A 23,800-nucleotide genomic window follows, 5' to 3' on the forward strand; every position below is an offset into this window, starting at 1 on the left:
CCAACAAGCTACAAGACAGATACTTCCCCTGCAATCAATCCCCGTTCTATTCAGAGGCAAGCAATGGCAGTATGAATGTGGACTGGCCAATCGTCCTCACTTTGCTGCAGCTGCAGTTGCAATCTCCCCTGGACAGTCGATGAAAGCGACGAGGTGCCTCCTCCAATAAGCCCCTAGATCGATGACAGGCTGCTTGTCCCTTTTTCACAAACATCGGATTCGTCGCTGTCACCTTCCACCAGACAAGTTTTTTTCTTTTTCTTCTTCTTCTTTTTTTCTTTGGTGATGAATAGGGAGCTCATCGAGTCTAGGCCTAACTGCGTGCCAGATGCGAGCAATGAAGCAGTGTTCTACAGTATCGTCGTTTCGAGATGCGAGACGGTAGATGGGAAGTATGGAAGTGTTCTGGCTTTGACTTTGCTTTGCAAGTTCATGTCGCCTCGATTGACTGCGGATTTGGGTTTGAAACGGTGATGGAGCATGATACGAGGAGCTAATATGACTACTAATATGCCAAGAGGAGCCGAGCCTGACTTCTCGGATTGCCTTTTCCTCTAGAACGATCATGCTGTGCCTCATACTACTCCACTACTACACTACTACTGTACTAATTCGTTGCTGTCAATTTGTTTCATCGACCTTCTTGAGACTTTAAACCAATCTACTGCCCGTCTCTTCTTTCACCTTAATTGCTAACTTTGTTTTGGAATTAACATGTAAGGACCAGGGCACTTTGACGCCGCGTCATTGCCTACAATGATGCTGTTGATATTGCTTTCCATCTTGTCTTCCTCTTCTTATTTCATTCATACACTGTCTTTACGGGCAGAACCTATCTGTCTGTTGCTAGCATCGCCATGGAGCGATTTACCTTCGTTACTTCTCTCATTCTACTTTCCTTCTTAGCTATCATTGAGAGCTGTAAGGCTACTTCAGCTGTTCTACCAACAAGATCTGTGCTCCCAACATGCACTTTCCCACGCTCATCCGCAGATCCATCTTCTTCAGACATTGCAAATGTACTCAAAAGTGCCAATGCAACTGGCAACGCTTGCAACGCCCACTTGCAAGCAACCTCCGTTAGACCCAACAATAACACCTTTTATATTCTTGATGGTGGCTACTTTTTCAATACTACGAGTGTGGTGGGCATTGGTAGTCCATCAGGATCAGCTTGTACCGACAACTTCCAATCAATCTTGAACGCAAGCGTACTGGGGTCAACACCTTATTGGGGAGGATGGGTGGTAGTAAATTCAGTCAACTATTCGAGTAAGCGAGATCCGTCATCAGTGCATCCGAGACGCTCAATTTCCTGCTCCAGTAGGCAACTCGCTCGATCTAGCCAACCCACTACTCCAAGCCAGTTCCTCCGTGACGCTGCCATCAGGGGCCACCGTCCTTACTGTCTCAACAATTTTCAGCGGATCCCCGACAGTCATTACCGAGACCTTTGTGCCAACTACGTATTCTCAATATGCGACACTCCAATCGACGATCACAACAACATCTATCAATAGTCAGAGTAGCACATTCACAGTCGAGATCGGTCCGGGAGGAGTTGCTTGGACGCCTTTCAACCAGCCCACTGGGCAACCAGAGCTGCCTCCTCCAGATTTGCCACCTTCAGACCCTGTGGAGGCAACCTCAACCGGATCCACTGGGGCAGTACCGGGTCATGTCATTACGTCTTCAGCGAAGGCACCCTCAAGCCAATCCGCTGGAGCACTACTGGTTTTTGTCACCACGTCTTATAATCCAAGCGCTTCGGTCGTCTCGTCAATCACTCCGGACCCTCCGTCGAATACCGTAATCTACACAAGCGATGGATCTCATCCTCCCGGTTCATACCCTTTCATCAGAGGTGGACCGGGCTGCCTGTTCTGCCCTCCTGGAGCGGATAGTGGAGGTATCATAGTGTTTGGCATGGGAACTCCTGGTGTAAGTAATGAAATTGATGACGGCTTGTTGTTTTTCTATGGAGGAGTACTGCTACTTATAGTTCATGCCAAGCATAACAGGGCTGAGTTGCTGAATTCCAACACTCCCCTGCAGCGAAGACCTATTTACTTTGCTCCCCCCTGGGACTGTAGCTGTAGCTCCATAAATCAATTGCCTGTGTCCTGCTTTGAAGCCTCCTTAAACCTGTAAACCTCGTTCGTTCGTAGGGAAATCGAGAAGAGTGCTTGTAGGGTATATCGAGTGACTGGTTTGTAGGCTTTGAGTGGGTGTCTGTTCCTTCATGCCTCTTTCTAAACTGTCCTCCCTAACTGCCTTGTCGAATACCTCCGTAGAGGACTTTGTGGCGTGTTGTAGGGTATATAGAGTGACTGATTCGACTTCGAAATGTACGGGCTTCTGGCACTGGCATCGGGCACAGGCGACGTTGGCTCTGGCACTGGCATCTGACACTGGCATCTGACATCTTTCTAACTGTCGAGTCCTCCCCTAGCTGCCTTGTCTGGTGCGCTTCCACTTTTCTCCTCTGTATCCTGGCTTAAGCCTTTAAGCCCCTCAATATTCTGCCTTTAACAGTGTTGTGGTCGATATCGTATCGTAGGATATGCGTAGAGGTGTGGAAATGCGCTGAAAAAGCCGTAGAGGTAGTGATTTGCAACTTGTGTTAACGCAGCGGACGTCGACCGGGACCTCTACTCTGTAGCTTAATTGTACGACGTAAGAATACCTTTAGTAATCCCTTACGAAGGAAGCCGTCGTGGCGACGATTTTCGTCAAACCGGGCTCATAACCTGATGAAATTGATGACGGCTTGTTGTTTTTCTATGGAGGAGTACTGCTACTTATAGTTCATGCCAAGCATAACAGGGCTGAGTTGCTGAATTCCAACAGTAAGTACTGTCATACTCCAATTCGAATAATATTTACCTAAGTCATCTAGATCTATCCCCCACCGACGCCTGCCCCTTTTCCAAGTTGGCCAACCATTACCATGGGAAACAATCTTGTGCCTACTCCCAGTTCAGTAGAGGAGGAATGCAGCGTGAGTAAGGTCGTCACCGACTGCGAGGTAGTTTGTGCAGCGGCAACAGCAGCAACAACAACTTCTTGCACTACTAATTGTTCCGCAGCCACTACAGACTGCAGCGGTAGCGGTACGACTACCACAAGCTTTGCCAGTGGAGCGTGTAATGCAGTAGCTGCTTTCGCTACAGTAACTACATTAATTACGACAGGTGACCCAACGAGTAGGTCTTCTCTACCCTTTCGTTTTTTTGATCCGGGCACAAAAGAGGGTCTCAGAACATGTTTCCAGCTCCAATACTCCTCGATTCTGTCTTATGACTCAATTTTTCTGTCCGCAAAGAGAGATACTGACCTGGAAAACTACATCAGACTCTGATCCATCGCCCCTTCCTTTCACCCCTTCAACAACAAGCACGACCATTTCCTCTACAAGCACAACCACTCTAAGTCTTCCCACCTCCACTGCTCTGTTTGACATCTCAGACCCTGTCTTCGATTTCGACGGGGGTAGTGACAGTGCCACGGACATCTTCATCTGCGTGCAAAATCTGACTCTAGAACAAATATTCGCCCCAGGAGGTACGCCTGTATCAAATGGCAAAGCGAAGAACGACGAGGCAGGTTGGGGTACTTGGCAAGGCGGCGGCTGTGAATGTGTGGCAGGTCAATTCTGTTGCGACGATACTGCAAGAGTGCCAATAAATGCAGCTTACAACTTTGATCTGACCGTGAGCGAGGCCATCAACCCGGTCGACTACTACAAATATTTAAAGGGCGGCTTAGAGGGCGGCGCCTGTTCTTGCAATGGACCCGTCAGCCTTGAACCAAGGAACGAAAGAACCGATCTAGACTTTTGGGATCCCAACAGAAAAGGCCGAACCGTTCATGGACGCCGATCTAAGCAGGGCACAAAAGTGCTTGTTCCTCGGGTAGACCACAGTCCGACCTGGACCAAGTATGCACCGAGCGGGCTCAGTTATTACCAAAATTGGCAAGCCAAGACTGGTGCCGATAGAGCACCTTTCTGTACCTTTGAAGACAACTACGATATCCAAGTTCCGCAATTAACACTTCCCCCTAGAGCCCTTCGACCACTCTTCACTGATTTGGGGGTTGGGATTGCAAAAAACTATTATTACGAAACGGTGACCTGGCCGAAGGGAGACTCTCCCAATGCTGATTTCACAAACCAATTTAGCCCTGTGGACGGTGTCATCATTGCAGCCTTTAACGACAGGCAAAACCTCCTAACCCGGCCTGCGTGCCCAGATAATTGGTCCGAAATCGCCTGGCGGCTATGGACGAGGTTCTGTGAGACTGTCACGCCTGGGACGACTGATTATTCTGGCTTGAGATACGTCTTTCGTAGCAACATCAACAACGCATACACCAACGAGATCATCGAAGAGGCCTTGGCAGGTGTTCCGGCGGGACAGGTCCAGTCATGGACGCCCGAAGATACATCGCTTGATAATGCATTCTGGCCATTGCTGGGATCACCGAATGGTAATGGAATCATTTCTGACTATAAGGTGGCCCTTAACGGCAAAGGGATCACGAAAATAAGTGCAATGTACGATCCTGCGGATGGAGTCGGCAGTTATGTTGCGTACATGTGGGCGACGATTGGTTGACCTGAATGATGGAGCGGTTTTTCCTTGGAAGCTCAACGAATGGCTGAATGAGGGCTTTCTTACTCCGTGTACAGTAAGATAGAGGATACCAGGCGTATTCTCTTCGATTGATATGCCCTCCTATACCTCCGATTTAACCATTCCGAGCCTGGAGAAGACGGCTCAACGTCCTATGCGAGGCAGAATTCCGTATCACCTTCCAGACCTCCCATCACCGTCTCAATTTGCCACAGTAAGTAAGTTCAATCTACTTTCAATTATGACCGTTCCTCCACTATGTCGTACGCGTAGTGCTACAGGACGATGGTACATACGCTGCGTGGCCTTATCTCCGCCCTTGTACACTTGTGAGCAAGTAGCATCGACTCCACCACAGTTCTTTACCTCACAGCTATAGCACTCCTACGTCGGCTTGAAACCCGATGGGAACAGTCTATGATTATTCCCCATAACACAAAGGATTCTCGATACGAGCATCTCATCAAAGTCATAGTATCTCTGCATCGATTACAATCTCCAGCTAGCCGCTGTGCCATGCACGCCGCGTCAGCATCCGGTGGATTTGAAGTTTGCCGAGAGCCAGAAAGCTCCGCCTCCAGTCAGTATGGTGCGGAACCTCCGCTACATACGGACCAACTTTCCTATGAAGTAGCTCTCATGCAGCCGTATTTTCTCGCACGTCGGGACATGTGCTGATCGGGAAAGGCGTGGCCGCATCACGCCTCATTTGTTTGGTCCATCTCTCGAGGTCGGCTTTTGGTACGCGTGGAGAATCGATGAGTATTTCTACGGTACTGTCTCCATCATTACTCACCGGTGACATCCATGTCCTCTCTGCCTTCCGGATCAGGGGCTCTATGGCTGAATAGAATCCTACAGTTCAGGCGCGATGCCATAGAAGGGTGACAATTTTCATATAAATTTCCTAGACTTCACTTATATTGATTAGAGGTAGTCAACGCTATACAAAAAAGGCGAATACGAATACGAACCGAAAGAACATTGCTGGATGATGGATGGTCGGAGAAATTTCCCTCAGTAAAGAAGTTGAAACAAGCTTGGCGTTGCGCTAGAGACAGATGGATTAGCGCGTTTCAATCGACCTTCCCAACATCGTCTTCTTCAGATACTCATCCCATCATCAGTAGCTTTCGCCCTTTGGAATATTGAAACGTCCACAATAAGACAAAGGCAGACTCAAGCAGAGGACTTCGATGTCAATCTGATCGATATAGGGTGAGACGCAAGCAAAGAAGCCTGGCGATAAGTGTTTCATCTACAGGCGATATCGTTGTTGTTTTACGAGTCTCGCAGTCACGGACCTCTCGTTTCCATCTCGTCCCTTACTTCCATCTTCAAACCTCGTCTCGGAGTATCGTTCCGTCTCCATTTAGTTTGACGAGTAGTTTTCGATGTCCTTGTTACAGTCATAGCACAAAACATGTCCTGATATGAGGCTTTGAAACGCCAGCGCCGTGCGACAAAGCAACGTGCCTAGCTTCGATCTGACAGACTTTGGTTACGTATGGGACAGTCAGCTGAGCCTCTTCGCCTACCAAGCTCACAAGTAACTCCATTGCCAACACACAAATGGGTAGAGAGGCTGTACAGGAAGACGTCGACCATGCCTGTTGCAACCGTTGCGCATTTTCCCCTTTCCTGTTCGACTTTCCAACGGTCTTGAGCCACTCTACCGCTACCGCTTCTTGGCATGTCCAGGTGACTGTGGTTGGCTTCGTTGAAGCGACACTTAGACCGGAGATTCTTCATTCTTTTTCTGTATACCACGGCCATCTTAGGCTTCAATTTTCACATCTGCTTTGCCCTTAAACCTCCAGATGGCTCACGCCGACTCTCCTCTTAGATTAATACCAGACGAGACAGGCTTTCTTGGCTTGACGAAGAATGCTATGCATCCAATCGAGCTACTTGTGGAAGAAGCGAATCAGAAGTTCTGAGACATGACAAAGCGGCAATCGCGGTCCTCATAAGAAGCCGTCAACGAATACAGACGGAGATACAAGAGAGAGCCACTGCCAGGATTCAATCAGTGGTATGATGCCGCCGTCAAGTCCAACACCACTGTAAACGATAACTTTGACACCATTATGGCAGCCTTCGAGCCTTACTGGGCATTTTCCGCTCAAGAAATGCGCGCAAGGGTTCAGGATTTGGAAAACGCGAATGGTTGGAAAGTGTGCATGATTAACATTGACAGCCATACACAGCAAGTCTCTGTCTCGCACACACAAAATGTCTGGGCCACCTACAAGTATAACATTTCGATGGACTTCTAAATGGTATTAGCCCTCGATGGAAAGATAATCTTTACTCGCCTAAGTCGATCCCCTTTGTGCTCTTTGCTATGAAAGCTATTAATGAATGGGAGAGGTTTTAGTACATTTTTTCAACAGTCGAATATATTCTCAAATGCAGCGTTATTTCGTATCTGCTTACCCGGCGCGGTCGAGGTGTCGCTCAACGTACGAGCAGATATACGGCACTTGCCCTGATCATGACAGCATGTTTGTGTGGGAATGGGAATGGGTATTATCTTCGGGACTTTGTGTCGAGCACGAAGAGCAACAATCGCAAGTAGAGACCTTTATAACGTACTTGTACAATGAAATATATTAGTCCACAACAAAGAAGCTTTTTGTGATACTTTATAACCTCGCCAGACCTATCATACATGTTATTCTTGTTTTTGCCTGAATTTCACTTGACGTATATCGTTTCGAACAGAGCGAAATTTGATAAAGCGGAGCAGATGCGCAGATAAGCGATCGAGATCTCCTAAACGTTCGGGGGCCCAAATCCCTCGAGATCTCCTGCTGCAGATACACAATGAGCAAAAGCAGAGGAGCAAGTAGATGAGCAGATGAGCAGATGAGCGGATGAGCGGATGAGCAGATGAGCAGACGAAGCAAAATAGATCTTCGCTCCGAAATGGAGCGGAGCAAATGGAGCAGAGCAGAGGAGCCTCTCGCTTTGCCGCCTAGACTTAACCCTGCGTCGGCGTAGCTATCACAGGGTGAAAACACGTAGGTTCGGACGAGACCCAACACGCGAGATTAGGAGCATAAAGCGCGCAGAGACATATCATGAGCAGGCTTATAGAGCGCGTGGGATCATAAGACAAGTAGGGCTATATCAGGAGTAGGCTTATAGAAAGCGTAAGGCACATGAGCGCGTAGGGTCACAAAACACACACTGCTACTCACAACTCGGGCATGACCGACGGACAGGCGTCCCATATTGGAGCTCATAAGCAGCGTCGAGCTCCGCGGTTGCACAAGCTCTCGGCGCCCTTTTAGGAATCGCGCAGGTCGCGCTCCAACGATCACGCTCGATAGTACTGCAGGTATAGACCACCCCCGCAATGTGCCCCAACTCACAAAGCCGCTCCTTGCAATCCAGACACCCAGTAGCACGCATCCGATCCGGCCGTCTCCGCCAGCGGTATCAATATCTCTACAATCGCCTTCGTCGATGCCGCACTCTTCCTCTTTCTCTGTTATGGTTACGCTGTCCAAACCCTCTCCTCCTCCGCATATCGGTATTGACAATCTTCGGCGAAACCCTGCAACATGGCCGACACCTGGCTCTTCACTCCTGTTTGTGGCCACGCAGTTCCATTCGCAACTTTCTCGAATTCGGACGAACGTCCGGCTCATACGGTTCGCTGAGCCTTGTCTCGCTCGGTATACGGGCGGTGGTGACGGTAGCGGTCGCAGTGTGCGCTGGTTTCGGAGGTTTGGTGCGCCAGCGTGGCATTCCAAGGGAGATGGGTATGCTCCGCTGACGTGGTGGTACCGGTGAGCTCGGCTTCCCTTCAGCAACTTCATCGAAGGTGTTGGCTGCGTCGTGCTCGTAGAAATGTACGTGGAACGTTGTATACAGCGGGCGAGGAAACACCTTGGCTAGTCGCTTGACTCTTGTTGTGAAGCAATCCTGACTACGAACGGCTGTCTTTTCCGGGTCGATATCCAACATCGAGGTGATCCGGGGGAGATCTCGTGCCTCAGAATGCCACTCTTGTCTGGCAGCTTGCCCGAGGAGCCGGACGTCCGTGCATTGAGCTTGCAGGACGTAAAGGCCTCTTTCACCGGGACAGAAAGCCATGGGTTGTTGTAAGAGGATCGAGCAAAAGTCATGCATCCAGGCCTCCAAAACCCGATGGGAGAAAGCTCTCTTTCTTTTCACTTCACTTCATTTCTTTTCTTTTTTGTTTCTTTTCATTTGCGCACATTTTTGTGGGTATCGACCAGAAAAAAATGACTCTTCCTGTTAAAGGATAGTGAATAAAAGGATTGAACGCATAGAAGATGATATCCTTGCAGGCAAAATGACGATTTTCTAAGGAAAAGTCTGTGACAAGTGTCACTTTTTTCTGGCAACACGCCTGAAACGTAGCACTTCAACCGTTTGATTCGGAGTTTTCGCAATCTTTTCTTAACTTAACATCAAACAGCGCATGGATGGGCAAGCGTGGCTCTCATTATCGACTATCATACCAATATCATACCCAATGAGAATATCCAATAATCGCCTGCAAAGGTTCCTCTCACATCAACCATGACCCATCAACCAGCACCCGGTACATAGCGATCAATGTTCTCTGGCGCCGGCTCCCTCCTCGGCCTCGTATATGGTCGCTCCTCACGCCCGTCCCTCTCCCTGTCCCTGTCTCGCTCATAGCCTCTGCTCTTCTCTTCACCACGATCTCGGTCCCGGTCTCTGTCTCTGTGGTCTCGGTGCTCCCGATCCCGGTATCGGTCTCTGTCGTAATCATCTCGGTCGCGATTGCGATCTCTGTCATGATAAGAGCTGCGCTCGCGGTAGTCCCGCTTGGAGTCTCTGTAGCTGCTATCTCGGTCCCTGGTATCTCGGTCTCGATCTCGGTCTCTGTTGCCTGCTTCTCGATCCCTGGTGTCTTCCCGGACACTCCTCTCTTTGTCATCCCTATCTACTCCATTATCCAGCGTACTTCTACGCTTCTCTCTTGCAGGTGCAGCCCCACCAGGCACATAGCGATCGATGTGTTCTGGCGCCTCCTCCCTCCTCGGTCTAGTGTAAGCCTTCTCGCGCTCCTCATATCGCGGCCTCTCCCTCTCCCGATCTCTGCTTCTCGGCCGTTCATCCTGGTGTCGGCTATCCTCGCGGCTGTATTCGTACTCATAGCGCTTGCTGCGCTCTCTGTCCTTGTCCCTGTCTCTGCCGGGGTCTCTTTCTGTTGCTCGAGAGGGGCTCCGGCTTCGATATTCGCCCTCGTCACGCTCGCTGCGCCCGCGCTTCTTGAAGGCCTCGGCTTCTATGTCACGCTTTGCTTGCATCTGGGCTTTGTAGATCGACTTGTGATCTAGATCTGCCTGAGCTCGAGCGTCATCATCACGGTAGGAATAGGACCGAGAATGGCGACGAGCGTGGTCAGGAGACCGAGAGCGGTCATGACGTGCAGATGGGGCTCTGTAAGGACTGCGGCTGCGGGGTGTACCCGCGGGTTGAGGAGGTGGAATGGGTGTGCCCGAGTCATGACGAAGGGGTGTGCTGCTGTAGCCGAGGCGGGGTTTGATAGGGACCTTGTTGCGATCGGCCGCAGGGCCTTTGGGCGGCGAAACGTGTGGTTTCCGATGAGGAGGCTCTGAATCCGAGAGCTCTGGCTCTGGCTTTGGCGGGCCATTCTTCGCAGCTAATTCGCGGCCTTCTTGGAGAAGAAGCGCGAGCGCTGCTTCTTCGAGTGCTTTGTTGTCCATTGGTGGCGCTACTGGCGTTGGAGGTACTGTGTCGGGGTCTTGGACTTCGCACTTCTCCCTCTCCTTGCCTTTTTCTGCTTCATAGTCATCTCTGGGCCTATCTCGTCGGCGCCTCTCTTCTGCGGCCTTTTCTCTCTCCGCTCGCGCAGCCTCACGTTCCTTTCTCCGCTCATTTTGGCTCTGAAGCTTCTCAATCTCTTTCATGTGCTTAGCTTCTTCTGCCCGTAGACGCTCTTTCTCTTCCTCCCTTCGCTTGCGAGCATCTTCCCTTTTCCTCTCCCTAGCTCTCTCTTCTTTTCGCACAACTGCTTCTTTCGCATATTCCTCGTCTGTTTTGTTGCCCCGCTTCTCCTCCGCAGCTGCGATATCTTCGCCAATCTCGGCTCGTCTGATTTCCCTTCCTGCCTGAAGGATGTGATTGATGTTCTTGGCGATTAGCGCGTCCAAAGTCTTCTCGACGCTTTTGTAGATGTCGCTGCGGTCGACTACTCCAGACATGAGGGTAGCTGCTTTCCCACGATCACGAGATAGAAGTGATGGGTCGCGCTCAATCTCTGCTTCGGCAAGCTCATTCAGTTGGTTTATGAACGCCGTCTTCTCCGCCTAATGCGCTGGCGGTTAGCAAACATGCTCGGCCAATCACCACAGCCTTGGGAGATAACATCAAAGACGTACGCTCTCTTCAAACTGCGACCACACTTTCTTCCTCAACGAATCATACTCGCCCTTTTTCTTGATAGTATGCAAGAGTCCATCAATCGTGGATTTCTGTGCCGCGTTGAATGGAAGCTCTGAGGTCTTAAATCGTTTGCGCGGGATAAATTCTGGATCTTCAAGCGCATATTTACTGCCTATGGTATCCACAGACGCCATGATGGCGACTGTCATGGGTTGGGGAGGTGTAGTAAGAGTTGCAAAGCAAATGGACAGGGGTTTCAAGTAGGAATCAATGGAGATGCCTCCGTTGGTATCATTACCTGCCAAGCCGCGCTAATCGCGGCAGATATCTGCCGCCAAGACTTCATCACACGAGCTCACTCCGCAAAAGTCACAAGCTCAGCGATTCAGGCACCATTTAGATCCATTTAAGCCCTATTCGCCCCTGATCTCTATCTTGTGAACCTCTCCAAAGCTCCATACGTCTAAGCCAACCCAATCCACAGCCACAATGGTCCACAAAATCCTCTTCTGGTCCGGCTTCGGTAGTCCCCCTCCCATTCCTTCGCCCCGTCTCGCACCAGCCCTAACATCTCTGCAGGCGTCGCGGTCCGCCTCTGGCAACTAGGCATTGAAATGCGTCCTTTTTTCAATAAAGAATCTCTCTGGGCCTACCCCGTCTTCGCCGCTGCGGGAGGCAGTTTCGGCTACTGGTTGACTGGCGTGTCAGCGCGGCAGAACGCAATACTGGCTGAGCGGAAAAAGAACCTTTTGGACAAGAGGAGGAGGCGGGCGGAGAGGGAAGGAACGAGCGAGGAGACGAGGATTGCACAGGGTGGTGTGCACGAGAAGCCAGTGGGGACCGGAGGGAGTGACGGAGCTGATATGATGTGAGGAATGGCAAGGAAAATCGCTGGAGTGACATGAAAACAGAGCACTACACCGGAGTTCAGGTGTTTTTATATAAGGGCTCGTGCAAAAGAGAACGATTGGTTGTGTGGATGGCCAATGTCATTGCCCTGCTCAGACAACCTAAAGATACATTATTGAATCGCTACAGCATCATGCGTTCTTTGCTTTCAGATACAGTTTGGTACAGCTTGAAGCTCTATGTCGCACGATACAGGTTGTTGAAAAAGAGAGAACAGTTAAATCAGTTGCCAAAGAGGGGGGGCGGCGCAACAGAATAAGGTTGTCTAAAGCAGGGAAAAAAGTCCCCCAGGACGATTATTTGTGGTTCAATTGACTACAAATTGTCACCTAGAAAATTCGAGATTCGTTCTATGCTACCTTCTCTTACTCTTAACAACGGTTCCTGCAGCGTCGTTCTAATGAGAGCTAACCCGAGTAGGCATTGGGAAGCTATGGGTCCATCGTATACTTCAGGATACAGTGCGGGCTCGACATCAAGAAATAGGCGCTATCTCAATCTCGCTATTAGATGACGCCTGGCCAGAAGTGTCGTTGGACAAGAAGCATAAAATAGATAGCTGGGAGGCGTGTCAAAGCTTGTTTCCGCATATCATTGGCGTTGGAAACCCTCAATGAGGGGGTATTGTACCGTTGGAAAGGGGCTCTGAGTTAAAGCGAGCATCACTGCGGAAGGAAACGGGCAGGTAAGTTGCAGTATCTCCAAGCATGATAGTGATTATGCCCTCCAGGTGGCAGCATGAGCGTGGTAACTCCCACGCGAACAAAGCAGCGTTTGAGCGGGCATACATTGTTTGCCAGAGACACCCAAGCGAAGATCTAGACGACTTGCTGTAGGAGTTACACGACGGACTAGGCGCAGTTGCTACTGAGACGAATGATCCGCAGTCGTGTCTGGAGCATGGCAAGGCACTCTAGCAATCCGAAAAGAGGTTACCCGGAAGAGAGGCAAGCAGGATAAAGCTCGCAATCGCGTACAACGAAATTGTGATTGGCTGGATAATGGCAAGAGAGTATGACAAAGCAATTGAAGCCTGGTTAAAAGCGGTTTCCGTGTATGAGAACTTGTCAGAAAACAACGGATACACGCGGGCTCTTCCGCTAGTCAACATTGGGACGGCGCACTGGCTGCTAGGTGACTTGAAGCAGGCATCCTTGGTCCTAGGACAACGGCTGGAAGAGAGAGAAGCCACGTCTGGCCCCAACGACAAAGAATCGTTCGCGTACATCCGTCCTCTACTATCACAGCCCGAAGTATCCTAGCTGATTGTGGACCAGGACGTCCGTTTCCTGCATGCATTAGGCAATGTCCGCGCTCCACTGGGCCTGCCTGACGACAGTGAAAATTTGCATAAAAGGGCGCTTGGGCAATATCAATCCACTATTGGCAACGAACATCATCGAGCTGCAGATGTTTGCCACCGAGTCGCTCAACATTGCATGCATCGAGGCCATTTCAAGGACGCGTTGACGTTGGTAGACCGAGGCCCTACGAGTGTGGAACGCAGATCGAGACGTGTATCTTCCTGGGATCGGCCGCACGTCGTTCTTGAAAGCTAAGATTCTTTTTCGAATGGATGAAAACCGCACGACAACTCCGTTGCTATTCAGGCAAGCGGCATCAGGTTGGAAGCCTATCACTGGATCCAAAGAGGTTGAAGACGAGAATCTTTCTGAGGAGCATTTCGACGAATTGGTAACATTTTGGTCAAAATGACAGTACCGGTAAAGAAAGTTTTAGACATGTGACATGTAATTCAAGATAAACAACGATTGAGATCAGGACCACGAGATCAAATACGCCATCGTGCTCTGAGGCTTTATCTGGTCAACCAGGCCATGAAGTGTCGATCAGGTGTCGTCATTGAGCATTCCAGGGCGAGTGCTGACTGTTGTTGGCCGCGCCGACATCTCAAGGCAGTGCTGAATGACATCGATCAAATGGAGGTCTGAGCCAGGGAGGCCTACCACATCCACGGCGACCGGCAGGAATTCCTTCCGTCCACTGATCCTTGAGTCGTACTCGTATTCTCCTATTGGAATGACAACGTCTGGAGCGCCCAGGATTGGTGATAGGATTAATGGATCGAACCCAGTCGGTTGTGCCACTGGAGGTGAAGGGGCATCTCGGTAGTTCACCATGGAATTAGAGGTTGGCATCATCAAGAATGCTAAATTTGTATTTCGTTGCATGGCGGAGTCCAGAACCCATTTTTTATACACGTTGAGCTGATGCATGCCCTCATCTCGCTGTGCCCGGGTTACTGCCCCGCCCAATTCCCATTTCCAGTTGATGAAGGAACAACGTAAGGTCGATTTTGGTATCGCTCTTCGTATGTCCTTCGGAATTCATCTGTGTTATAGTAGTAGTAGTCATGGACGTTCTTGTTGACGTAAGTATCCTGGAGATAATCTTGAACGTTCTGTTGGCCAGCCTCGTCGGGCCGAGTCTCATCCCACAGAGACGCGGTAGAAAATCTGCGTAGGACCGCGTTGAGGGTTTCCGCAAGATCATCCAGGAACGCATCGATCAATTGCGTTTGAACTTTGTTGTCCACAGGGAAGCAGTCAAGGGGATAGACAATGAGACAGACTTGTGTGATGCAGTATGAGCGACCGAAACCTTGGTCTTGTACCAAGTAGAAACGACAGGCTTCAGCATCCTTGTGTCTCTTGAAAATATGGCTGGCGCATTCCAAGTTTCAAAGACAGGCACAATGCCGTCCAGATGTACCGCGTCTTGGGTAGGCCGCATTTGGAAAATGCCCTTCACAAGAGCCGATCTTCGAGCACTGCCTGTTGTATCCGCTCCAAACGCAAAATCGAGCCAGTCATAGGTAGCCACTGCTGCTCCCAGCAGAAGACTGATAGCCATCGCCCCTAGGGTTGAACGGAGCATGATAATTGGTAGCTTCTGTTGGCTCTTCCCTTCCGATCATGGAACTAAGCTTGGTCATAGCAACGACATGAGCCCCTGCAGCTACCATATTTTGTACGATCGTAGCTGTAATATTTGATGTTGAGCTTGTGTTCAGATGAGCAGTATTGCAAAGCGAAGTCTTCAGTCCTCGAAGTCGGTACGCATCTTTGACGGCAAACCTGAGACCTTGTAACGGTCAGAGGTCCGTCCTTGGAGCTCGTGCTGCGACAGCGATACTCAGAGTCTGGTAGCGGGCACCAAGAAGTCTCAATGTCTGGAAATTATTACTCAATACGTCAAAAAGCGGCCTTTCCTGCTATATGACCGTGGGCATGTTGCCGACTCACTCCGGTTGCGCTTGGTTATAAGGGGCAAGAGCTCTCACAAAGCTCCCTGCAGTATCGTCATGTACGCGCAAAATTTGCCATACTGTCCCGTTGTAATATAGATGAGGTCCCTGCGCGAAGCCCTGCTCGGGTCCTACTTGAGTAAGGAATACCTTCTATGCGTTTTGTTGCTGTATGACATCCCGAGCCTCCTGCTGCATCTCGACTTCAGATGCTGAAGCCCCTGTGAAGAGGAGGCCTTCTGTGAATGGAGATTCAAGGGGATGGTTGCTTTGAAGCACAATTTGCAGAGTCGATTCAAGCCATGCTCTGCTGATAGGATTTTCCGGCTGCACCATCAGAACGGTAAACAGCGAAGTGGTCGGACGCAGGTCGGCATAAGTGAACTAGCTAACAGTAAGCTTCGACCTAGGATTCTGTAAAAACTATGATAAAAACCTTTTGCGAGGGCAATGCAACGAAACGGTGTTCGTTGAGCTCGAAACAAAAGCTCTGCCCACATTGGCTTAGTCCCCGCCTAAGCTAACAAGCTCTGTATTGGTCTTGTCTATATACCTTAGACTCGATGCTCGCTTGCTTTCGTTTCCTCATCATGTAATGATCTCCCGCTTCAAATCATTTACAACCATATACCTGCCAATCCCTATCCATCCCCACCTAAACCACCTCATCTGGCTCTTATGGGCTTTCACCATTGCACTCTGTCCTCTCCTCCACTGCCCAAAATCACTCACGAACAACAGACTAGGTGGCTCCTCCTTCCCCTTTCTCTGTGCCTTTCCCGCCGCTCTCCACCCTCCCAGTACCATTGTCACAGGCGCATCGAAGGCGCTGATGTATTTTCGCAAGATGTTGGTAGTTGTGAGGGTGTACAACTCGACAGGACACTTCCAACCCGACTTTCCCGCCATAAGCGAAGATAGCCAATGCCGCGCGCCATGGTACAGAGAGATATGATTCAGGTGGGATGATATTCCACGAGCGTCGAATGTGATCAGGGTGTCAATGGTAGAAGTGGGCTCATCAGATGGTGAGTTCTTTTTCGTGGAATTGGAAACAGGACTGAAAGCGGAAGACAATATTTGGGCGATCTTGTCTGCCGGCCATGTGGTTGTCATGCTGTCCGGAAACTTTCGATCATTGATAACAAGGACGTCAGAGGCGGAGCGGAGACCGAGCATTGCACCTGAGGCAGCGAGTTCTTGCTTGCGGATCTCTCCGAGGCCATCTGCATTCCCTGCGTATGAAGCGAATCAGCATAGAAATAGCCTCGGAAGGGGTAATGATGTGCATGAACGAACCACTGCTCAGACAGAGGATCTTGACATGGTTGCCCGTTTCCGGGGCCGTCAGGGCGAGCAGTGTAGGAGAGAAGAACATTGCTTCGTCATCGGGATGGGCGATGAGAAGGCAGATGCGCTTGTTACGGAGACTGGGGAGGGAAGTCCGTGTGACCTGCGCGGTGTACAGCCATGCTGTTGCCAAGAGTATGGGAATGGCGAGAGCGAGGTAGAGCTGCATGCTCTGCTGCTTGGAACGAAAGCTGTCCTATGTTTGATTCGCTATCTTTTTTTAGGACGCCCTGGAAAAAAAGCAACGGACCGGAGGCGTTGAGCTCGCGTGGTACTAGTACTATACCTGCATCGGAGGCGTTCCCAGCGCCCTGTGGAAGCGGCTACTCTATCTCCGAGGGTTTAAAGCCGGCCTTATGTTTTGTTCAGCCTGCGTGAATACCACCTCCCCTTCCAACCATCCCATGAGCAACCGCAGAGAGCGTCGAGTTCAAGCTCGAGCCAATCCGGCAACTAAAAATGAAACTCCTTTGCACCAGCCATCTCGTAAAGCTCCAACCCACAAGACCCTCTTCGACATTGCCTCGGAGCGCCAATTGCTCGCTACCACGTCGCAAAGCTCTCCTCCCTCAATTACAACCACGAGGATAAATCCAGATGGAACTCTCTCAACTACAGGTTCAGCTTCGAACTCTCCTGATGCTACAATGCCCTACCTCGATGTCTTTCTTTACACCGCGACCCTGACCATGCTACACTTTACCCTTACTGTCCTGGTCCATCATCAATACGCGACCACGCCGCCATCGCTTACCTCGATCCTCTACACCAGCACTGTCATCTCTCCTACACCGGTGTTAATCCTCGTCCTAGTGTCCATTCTGCATCCTCAGTCGTCACACCTCCTCACGCAGATACTGTTCGCATGTCTGAGTGTGGCAGCCGGGGCTTGGCTTGTTCATGCTAGTAACGAAGACCCGTATATGGCAGTTATGAAGAAGGCACCGCCACTGGGAACACTGTGGGTGTGGGCGATTGTGGAGATGAGGTGGGAGTGGGCTGTGGGGTGTTTGGGTGTGGTTGCCGGGTGGGGGTGGTGGAAGGGGTATAGTATGCTCTGATGTTCTGATGTTCTGATGGAGCATGCTTGGTCATGGTTCATGAAGGAGGATACTGTAACAGAGAGTGAAGACGACATGAAGGGAGACTGATGTGGATAGACATCACGCCATTTAGTGAGAGTTGTAGTCCATCTTTCATGGAAGGGTGGACTTGATGGAAGTGGTCTAGGTCTCAAAAATTCCCCAGAATTTACGTAAGACTTGCCTCAGTCCAACGAATAGCATAGGCGAAGGAGTCAGCGGAAAGTGCTCCGCAGCAAAGCAAAACCGGGCTCCGGGCTTGCGACATCCAAGCGCTGCATTTTTGCATTTTTGTGCCTACAGCTCCTCGGAAAATTCATTTCTATTACCCTCTCAAAACAACATCAAGCCAATCCGATGACCACGTGAAAGTGTTGGAAACTGGAAACCTTCTCATTCATTTCATCATGCTTATTACATATATCCCATCTCCCAGCCAGCTGGGCTTTTGCTGCTTTGTTTCTCTTCCATTCGACTGTGATTGTGCAGACATCCTTTCTTCTAGTCTCTCTCCCGTCCCACATTCCCGCCACCAACCAAATCAAATCAAAAATGCCCATGCCAACTGGAATTCGCGGCTCTATCAAGTCTACAAAAACATCAAAGTCCATTAAAGTCAATTCTCATGAGATTCCTGATCTTGAAGAAAGAAGGGATTCGAGAACAAGCCCCGAGCGAAAATCATCCGTCGGCGTTATGGATTTCTTCAACAAGGAAAAACGACATAGCATTGGCTTGGGAGGAAAGGGATCCAATACTCCAGCCAAAGGCAGCCCTAAGAACAGCCCCAAACTTGCTCCAACAAAGCCTGCCAAGTTGGCCATCGACATGGAATCGCCGCCTCTCGTCTTCTACGGCAATCCGAACCAGTCAACCGGTGCCCTCCTTTCCGGCCAACTCCTCCTCACAGTCACCGACCCTGGGATCAAGCTCCAGAATTTTCAAATGACCCTCATCGCACGGGTCACAAACAAGAGACCCATCACCAAAGACTGTCCCAACTGTCAGGTGAAAGACACCGATCTTTTTACCTGGAAATTCCTCACCGAGCCCACTCACTACAAGCCCGGCATCCACACCTTCCCCTTCTCTTATCTGCTGCCAGGCCACCTGCCCGCTACCTCCCACGGTGAGCTTGGACACATAGACTACGTTCTGGACGGCCGTGCCGTCTGCGCCGTGTCCGATACCATCACTGTCTCCCGTACCCTGACAGTCCAACGCGCACTGCCAGGCAGCGACAAAATCTCCGTCCGCGTCTTTCCTCCTACGAATTTGAACGTGAAGGTAGTTATACCTAGCGTCATCCACCCAATCGGCGAATTCGCCGTTCAGATGAGCATGACTGGTATCATAGACAATAGCTTGAAGAACATTCAGAGGCGCTGGCGCATCAGACGTATGAACTGGAAGATAGAAGAGAATAGCAAGATCATCAGCCCCGCTTGTCCCAAGCATACGAACAAAGTGGGCGGCGAGGGCAAGGGTATACTACATGAAGACACACGCTCGATTGGTGGCGATGAAATGAAGGATGGATGGAAAACGGATTACGATACGCAGGGCGGTGAAATTACCCTGGAATTCATGGCCGCTATCAGACCCAGCTCTCAGCCCGTCTGCGATGTCGATTCGCCTACTGGTCTTACCGTACATCATAACCTCGTCCTCGAAATCATCGTCGCGGAAGAGCAGACGACGGGCAAAAGTACCAAGGGTGCTATGCCGACCGGCTCGGCGAGGGTGCTGCGGATGCAGTTCAAGACTACGGTCACAGAGAGGGCTGGTATGGGAATCAGCTGGGACGAGGAGATGCCGCCTATATACGAGGACGTGCCCTCGAGTCCACCAGTTTACGCTGGGATGGAGGACTTTGTGGGCGATTTGCCCGCGGATGAATCGTTGGAGCATATGCAGCGCTGAGCGTTGTATGGCACAAGATCTATTTCAACCTTGTATCTGTAACGATCGACATGGGTAATTAACGGCCAATGTATAGATATTGCGTGCGAGCGTTGGCGACGTCAACTCAGCTTGGAGCGGGTTCATCCAAAAGCATGTCGATTAAGCAAAGCGAGCGTACGTTTGTTGCATGCAGTGCTAAAGTAGCTTGCGAAGCATATACCCACGCGAATTCCTCTAAATACCTCTATTTGAAAAGTACAATCTTCGCCGTACCGCATGAATCGTTCCTCTTATGGACTCAAGGGGAATACGCAACTCTTGAAGCACTGGGAAAAGGGACGATAACATGTATCCTTTGATAAGAACATTTCACCCGCCCCTCACGGGGATGTGGTATAAAATCCCTTCCTTCCATTGGGGTTTTCGCAGGGCTCGCGGGTGACAAAAAGATCGGAACGCCAAGCCCGCACTGACAACAGTACGACCAAGGCACTAATCTAATTGATGAGGGGTGGACTAATATTTCCAGATCGTTTTATTAACGAGAGAGTGGCTAGTATGCCAAATAGTTTACGAGCAGTCATGGACGGTAAAGGAGCAATGACAGGATACTAGAACAGAGAGATACCTACATAGAAATTTGTATGTCCGTCTCCGCGCAGTAGTCTGGCTTGGCGTTCCGATCTTTTTGTCACCCGCGAGGGGCAGGGTACAGACCGCGTCGTTTGACTAGCTCATCGGCCGGTACCGGCCTGAGCTGGGCTTTTTAGTTCAGGGGGGGCAAGTTCGAGTCAGAGGCTGGAACCCTTTTTTTCAACTCCTTAGCTTCACGTCCTCCTTCCGACACGAGTAGGTATGGAGTGGAATGGAGTGTAAAAGAGACCGGTTCATGTATGTGAATAGCGATCATTCTTCCGCCTTCCCGTCAGGTAGAGGACCTGACGAGGACTACCTAGGCGTGAGCCTGGCCCTACCCTGGTTGGGGACGGGGACTCGCACGGTTCGAGAGCTTGAGATTCCGCCTGAGGCTTTTTGTAAGGTTTGTGAAGGGTTGGTTTTGTTTCAGGGATTCGCGAGGCCTTTTCAACATTTCACTTTACTCCTGCAGCAGACATGAGCACAGGAGGCCAAGTAAGCTAGCAAAGAAGAGAGATCAGGGCTTTGTCGAAAGTGGCGCCACGCTTCGGCACAGGCCCGATGATGAAATATCTTTATACATACAATAAGGCCCGTATCTTCGCCCCGGATGTGATTGCCCGTGGCTGTGGTATTGGAAACCCTTCACTGGGATTTTCGTAGGGTACGCGGACAACTCCCCACGCTTCTCTTCGGCGAGCTTGTGAAGGCGCGGGTCCGCCTGAGCTTTTTGCTTTTGGTAATGGGTTCGGGTCAGATCTTTTTCTTTTGGCAGGCATTGTGCATTGCCTTCTGGGCTCGTCCGCCAACTCATCCACCATTTCTTTCGGATCAACCCCTCAACACAGTGTGACTTCTCAGCGTGCTATTGTTTCGCTTTCTATGCTTTTTCCTTCATCGCTACAATCGTGCATCTTCACCTGAATAAATCTTGAATGCTTGGGCTTAAGAGACAAGAGATTAGCCATCGCCTGCAACATCGAGTCCTAGAAGCTCAATCGCGTTCCCACCCAGCACCTTTGTGGCGCCCTGCTTATCTTCTCCAAAAGCCTCCTTGACCGCCTGAACATTTGTGTCCACACTCATCCATTCCTCTTTCCCCTCATCCAGTGGCGGAAAGAACGGATGATCAGTCCCAAACAGTACCCTGTCCTTCCCAACAACCTCCACCGCTGCTCTTACACCTGTTGGCGAATAAACAACAGCATCCAGCCAGACATTCTCTCTCAGCACCTCTTTCAGACCTCTCTTCGGGCCCCTGCCGCCACCTTCATTTTCTGGAAAGTGCCTCTCATGTTGCACGCAGCTGTTGATTCGACCTGACAAGAAGGGTACAGTGCCCCCAGCATGTGCAATCAATACTTTGAGTTTGGGGTGATGATCGAATACTCCACTCAACCACATCCGCGTGAACGCTATGGTAGTCTCCATCGGAAATCCCAAACTGAGCGGTAAGACATGCCCGTACTCACTAGCTCGTGGCCCGTAAACAGAGCTTGGAAGGCCGTAGTGCGGGTGTAGGAAGATGAGGAGCTTGGCGCTTTCGAGAGCTGACCAGACTGGCTCGAGAGCAGGATCGTCAAGGCCCTGGGAGAGGCCAGTAGTGCCGAGGATGATGCCGCGCATATGGGCCAGGGACTGAAGGCGATGGATTTCGCCTGTGATGCGTGAAGAAGATGCGGAGAGGGGAAGCGTTGCGAAAGCGTAAAGGCTATTTTGACTTGTTGAGCAAATGTCCTCAAGTTCGTTATTGACCTTCGCGGCCCATTGAGGTCCTTCTTCGGGGCTAAGGAAGTCAAGCCAAGGGTTCGCCAGTGATATAACGGAAGTCGTAATGCCGTGTGTCTTCATGAAATCAAGCTTTTGGTTCATTGATGAGTATGACGAGTCGATGGGCCGGCCGCGTTGATGCGCAGGGAGGGCTGGGTCGTCGTCCGAGGGGAGAATTATGAGACGCGGCGGAGCCAATTTGCCGGGAAGGTCGAGGAGGTACGGGACCTTGGTGCGAGAGCGCAGGAGGGTGAGGTAAGTAGTTGGGTATATGTGCGTATGGATATCCACAACTGGAGTGGTCGCCATACTGAAGAGAGCAGCGGGCTGCTGGAATTGGAAAGATGGCAGTCCCTATATCCTAGGTTGCATCGCGCACAAACATGGCCTGGATATCGCTTAGACCGTCATCATCAAGTAGAGTTTGATATTGTAACGGTACTTTACATACGGGGATTGAGACCAATGTTGACAACCTTTTCTGACAGCGGCCCCACTTGGCCCGTGCGCTTATCGGGTGCGGCTGTTGAGAGGTCTCCAAATGCCGTCTCTTTTCTTCTCCCCGTCGCTTCATTATTCAGACAGCGGAGAGCTCGTCAATTCTTTGAAACGATGTCGTCACCTCTTGCATTGGCTCCAACAGCGGCGCCTTCCTCACAGGCTCTCAACTCTGAACCGGAACTTCCAATCCCTGTAAGTCCCAACCATTCTTCGTGAGACGTTGCCAACCATCATATCCAGCTCATCTCCCTGCAACCTCTTCTCACACACTCGCCTTCGACCCTGGAAACAGCCAAATCACTACTCTCTGCTTTCCGAACCTCCGGCTTCCTCTACCTCACAGAGTTCTCCTCAATTATTCCCCCATCTCTCCTCGCATCAGTCTTCGAGCAGTCAGCGCGCTTCTTCGCTCGCCCTCAGACACAGAAGGATGGCTTAGCATGGACCACAGCCCGCTCAAATAGGGGCTATGTGTGCATGGGTCGGGAGAAAGTCAGCCAAGGCATGTCCAAAGCGGACGTTGCGAAAGAGCGAGAACATGGAGGCGAAGACTTGAAAGAGAGCTTCGAGATCGGAAGAGAGTTTGAGGAAGGTCATGAGAATCGATGGCCGGACAAAATGGACGTCGAAGGGGCGGAGTTCAAGCTGACCATGCTGGGGTTTTTTGAGAGGTGTAAAGAAGTGCACGCAGTGCTCATGCGAGGGATAGCCCTCGGTATGGGCCTAGATGCGGGCTTCTTCGAAGATTATGTGACAATGGGAGATAACACGTTGAGACTCTTGCATTATCCTCCAGTAGCGCCTGGAGGGTTCGAAGGCGGAAAGAGGGTCAGGGCCGGTGCCCATAGCGATTACGGGAGCGTGACGCTGCTTTTCCAAGACCAGAGAGGAGGCTTACAGGTGGAGAGACCTGAAGGTTGGGTGGATGTTCAGCCTATCCAAGGGTCGATAGTGGTGAATGCGGGAGATCTGCTGGCAAGATGGAGTAACGATTTGATCAGAAGCACAAAGCACAGAGTGGTAGAGCCACCATTGAAGGGAAGGGAGGTAGAGGACGGACACCCGGCGAGGTACTCCGTGGCATATTTCTGCAATCCCGACTTTGATAAAAGGATCGAAGCGTTGCCGGGAACGTGGGAAGGTGAAAAAGGTGGGAAGAAGTATGAAGGCGTCAACAGTGGGGCATACCTGGTCCAGAGGTTGTCGGCCACGTATTGATGGAAGACTCCGTGTCTAGACGCTTGAATTCAGCTGGGTAAGATGCGAAGTAGCTACATTTTTGTGAAAGGCAAGGACGACTAATATCAGCTAACCGTTTAGTTGAT

General features: G+C 50.6%; 10 protein-coding genes across 10 annotated transcripts; 5 read left to right on the forward strand and 5 right to left on the reverse strand.

The window, feature by feature from the left end:
- Positions 1-857: 857 nt before the first annotated feature.
- Positions 858-4,619, forward strand: HO133_001272 (uncharacterized protein; the record flags this gene model as incomplete). The annotated part of the gene is made up of 3 exons (XM_037292202.1): positions 858-1,250; positions 1,294-1,941; positions 3,195-4,619. 3 exons carry the CDS (start codon positions 858-860, stop codon positions 4,617-4,619), a joined length of 2,466 nt encoding a protein of 821 aa, XP_037151621.1.
- Positions 4,620-8,228: 3,609 nt separating this feature from the next.
- On the reverse strand, positions 8,229-8,744 carry HO133_001273 (uncharacterized protein; the record flags this gene model as incomplete). Its single annotated transcript, XM_037292203.1, has 1 exon — positions 8,229-8,744. The coding sequence occupies one exon, from the start codon at positions 8,742-8,744 to the stop codon at positions 8,229-8,231; it is 516 nt and encodes a 171-aa protein (XP_037151622.1).
- Positions 8,745-9,205: 461 nt separating this feature from the next.
- HO133_001274 (uncharacterized protein) lies at positions 9,206-11,248 on the reverse strand (the record flags this gene model as incomplete). The annotated part of the gene is made up of 2 exons (XM_037292204.1): positions 9,206-10,978; positions 11,051-11,248. The coding sequence occupies 2 exons, from the start codon at positions 11,246-11,248 to the stop codon at positions 9,206-9,208; spliced, it is 1,971 nt and encodes a 656-aa protein (XP_037151623.1).
- A 295-nt stretch (positions 11,249-11,543) lies between these two features.
- HO133_001275 (uncharacterized protein) lies at positions 11,544-11,926 on the forward strand (the record flags this gene model as incomplete). Its single annotated transcript, XM_037292205.1, has 2 exons — positions 11,544-11,577; positions 11,634-11,926. 2 exons carry the CDS (start codon positions 11,544-11,546, stop codon positions 11,924-11,926), a joined length of 327 nt encoding a protein of 108 aa, XP_037151624.1.
- Positions 11,927-13,813: 1,887 nt separating this feature from the next.
- HO133_001276 (uncharacterized protein) lies at positions 13,814-14,861 on the reverse strand (the record flags this gene model as incomplete). Its single annotated transcript, XM_037292206.1, has 3 exons — positions 13,814-14,212; positions 14,269-14,634; positions 14,697-14,861. The coding sequence occupies 3 exons, from the start codon at positions 14,859-14,861 to the stop codon at positions 13,814-13,816; spliced, it is 930 nt and encodes a 309-aa protein (XP_037151625.1).
- Positions 14,862-15,384: 523 nt separating this feature from the next.
- HO133_001277 (uncharacterized protein) lies at positions 15,385-16,750 on the reverse strand (the record flags this gene model as incomplete). Its single annotated transcript, XM_037292207.1, has 3 exons — positions 15,385-15,615; positions 15,964-16,466; positions 16,531-16,750. The coding sequence occupies 3 exons, from the start codon at positions 16,748-16,750 to the stop codon at positions 15,385-15,387; spliced, it is 954 nt and encodes a 317-aa protein (XP_037151626.1).
- Positions 16,751-16,985: 235 nt separating this feature from the next.
- Positions 16,986-17,642, forward strand: HO133_001278 (uncharacterized protein; the record flags this gene model as incomplete). Its single annotated transcript, XM_037292208.1, has 1 exon — positions 16,986-17,642. The coding sequence occupies one exon, from the start codon at positions 16,986-16,988 to the stop codon at positions 17,640-17,642; it is 657 nt and encodes a 218-aa protein (XP_037151627.1).
- A 573-nt stretch (positions 17,643-18,215) lies between these two features.
- On the forward strand, positions 18,216-19,586 carry HO133_001279 (uncharacterized protein; the record flags this gene model as incomplete). The annotated part of the gene is made up of 1 exon (XM_037292209.1): positions 18,216-19,586. The coding sequence occupies one exon, from the start codon at positions 18,216-18,218 to the stop codon at positions 19,584-19,586; it is 1,371 nt and encodes a 456-aa protein (XP_037151628.1).
- A 1,578-nt stretch (positions 19,587-21,164) lies between these two features.
- HO133_001280 (uncharacterized protein) lies at positions 21,165-22,283 on the reverse strand (the record flags this gene model as incomplete). Its single annotated transcript, XM_037292210.1, has 1 exon — positions 21,165-22,283. One exon carries the CDS (start codon positions 22,281-22,283, stop codon positions 21,165-21,167), a length of 1,119 nt encoding a protein of 372 aa, XP_037151629.1.
- Positions 22,284-22,586: 303 nt separating this feature from the next.
- HO133_001281 (uncharacterized protein) lies at positions 22,587-23,693 on the forward strand (the record flags this gene model as incomplete). The annotated part of the gene is made up of 2 exons (XM_037292211.1): positions 22,587-22,667; positions 22,716-23,693. The coding sequence occupies 2 exons, from the start codon at positions 22,587-22,589 to the stop codon at positions 23,691-23,693; spliced, it is 1,059 nt and encodes a 352-aa protein (XP_037151630.1).
- Positions 23,694-23,800: the final 107 nt, after the last annotated feature.

The sequence above is a fragment of the Letharia lupina genome, assembly GCF_014066315.1.
Source record: "Letharia lupina isolate WasteWater1 chromosome Unknown contig_12, whole genome shotgun sequence".
Taxonomy (NCBI): Eukaryota; Fungi; Ascomycota; class Lecanoromycetes; order Lecanorales; family Parmeliaceae; genus Letharia; species Letharia lupina.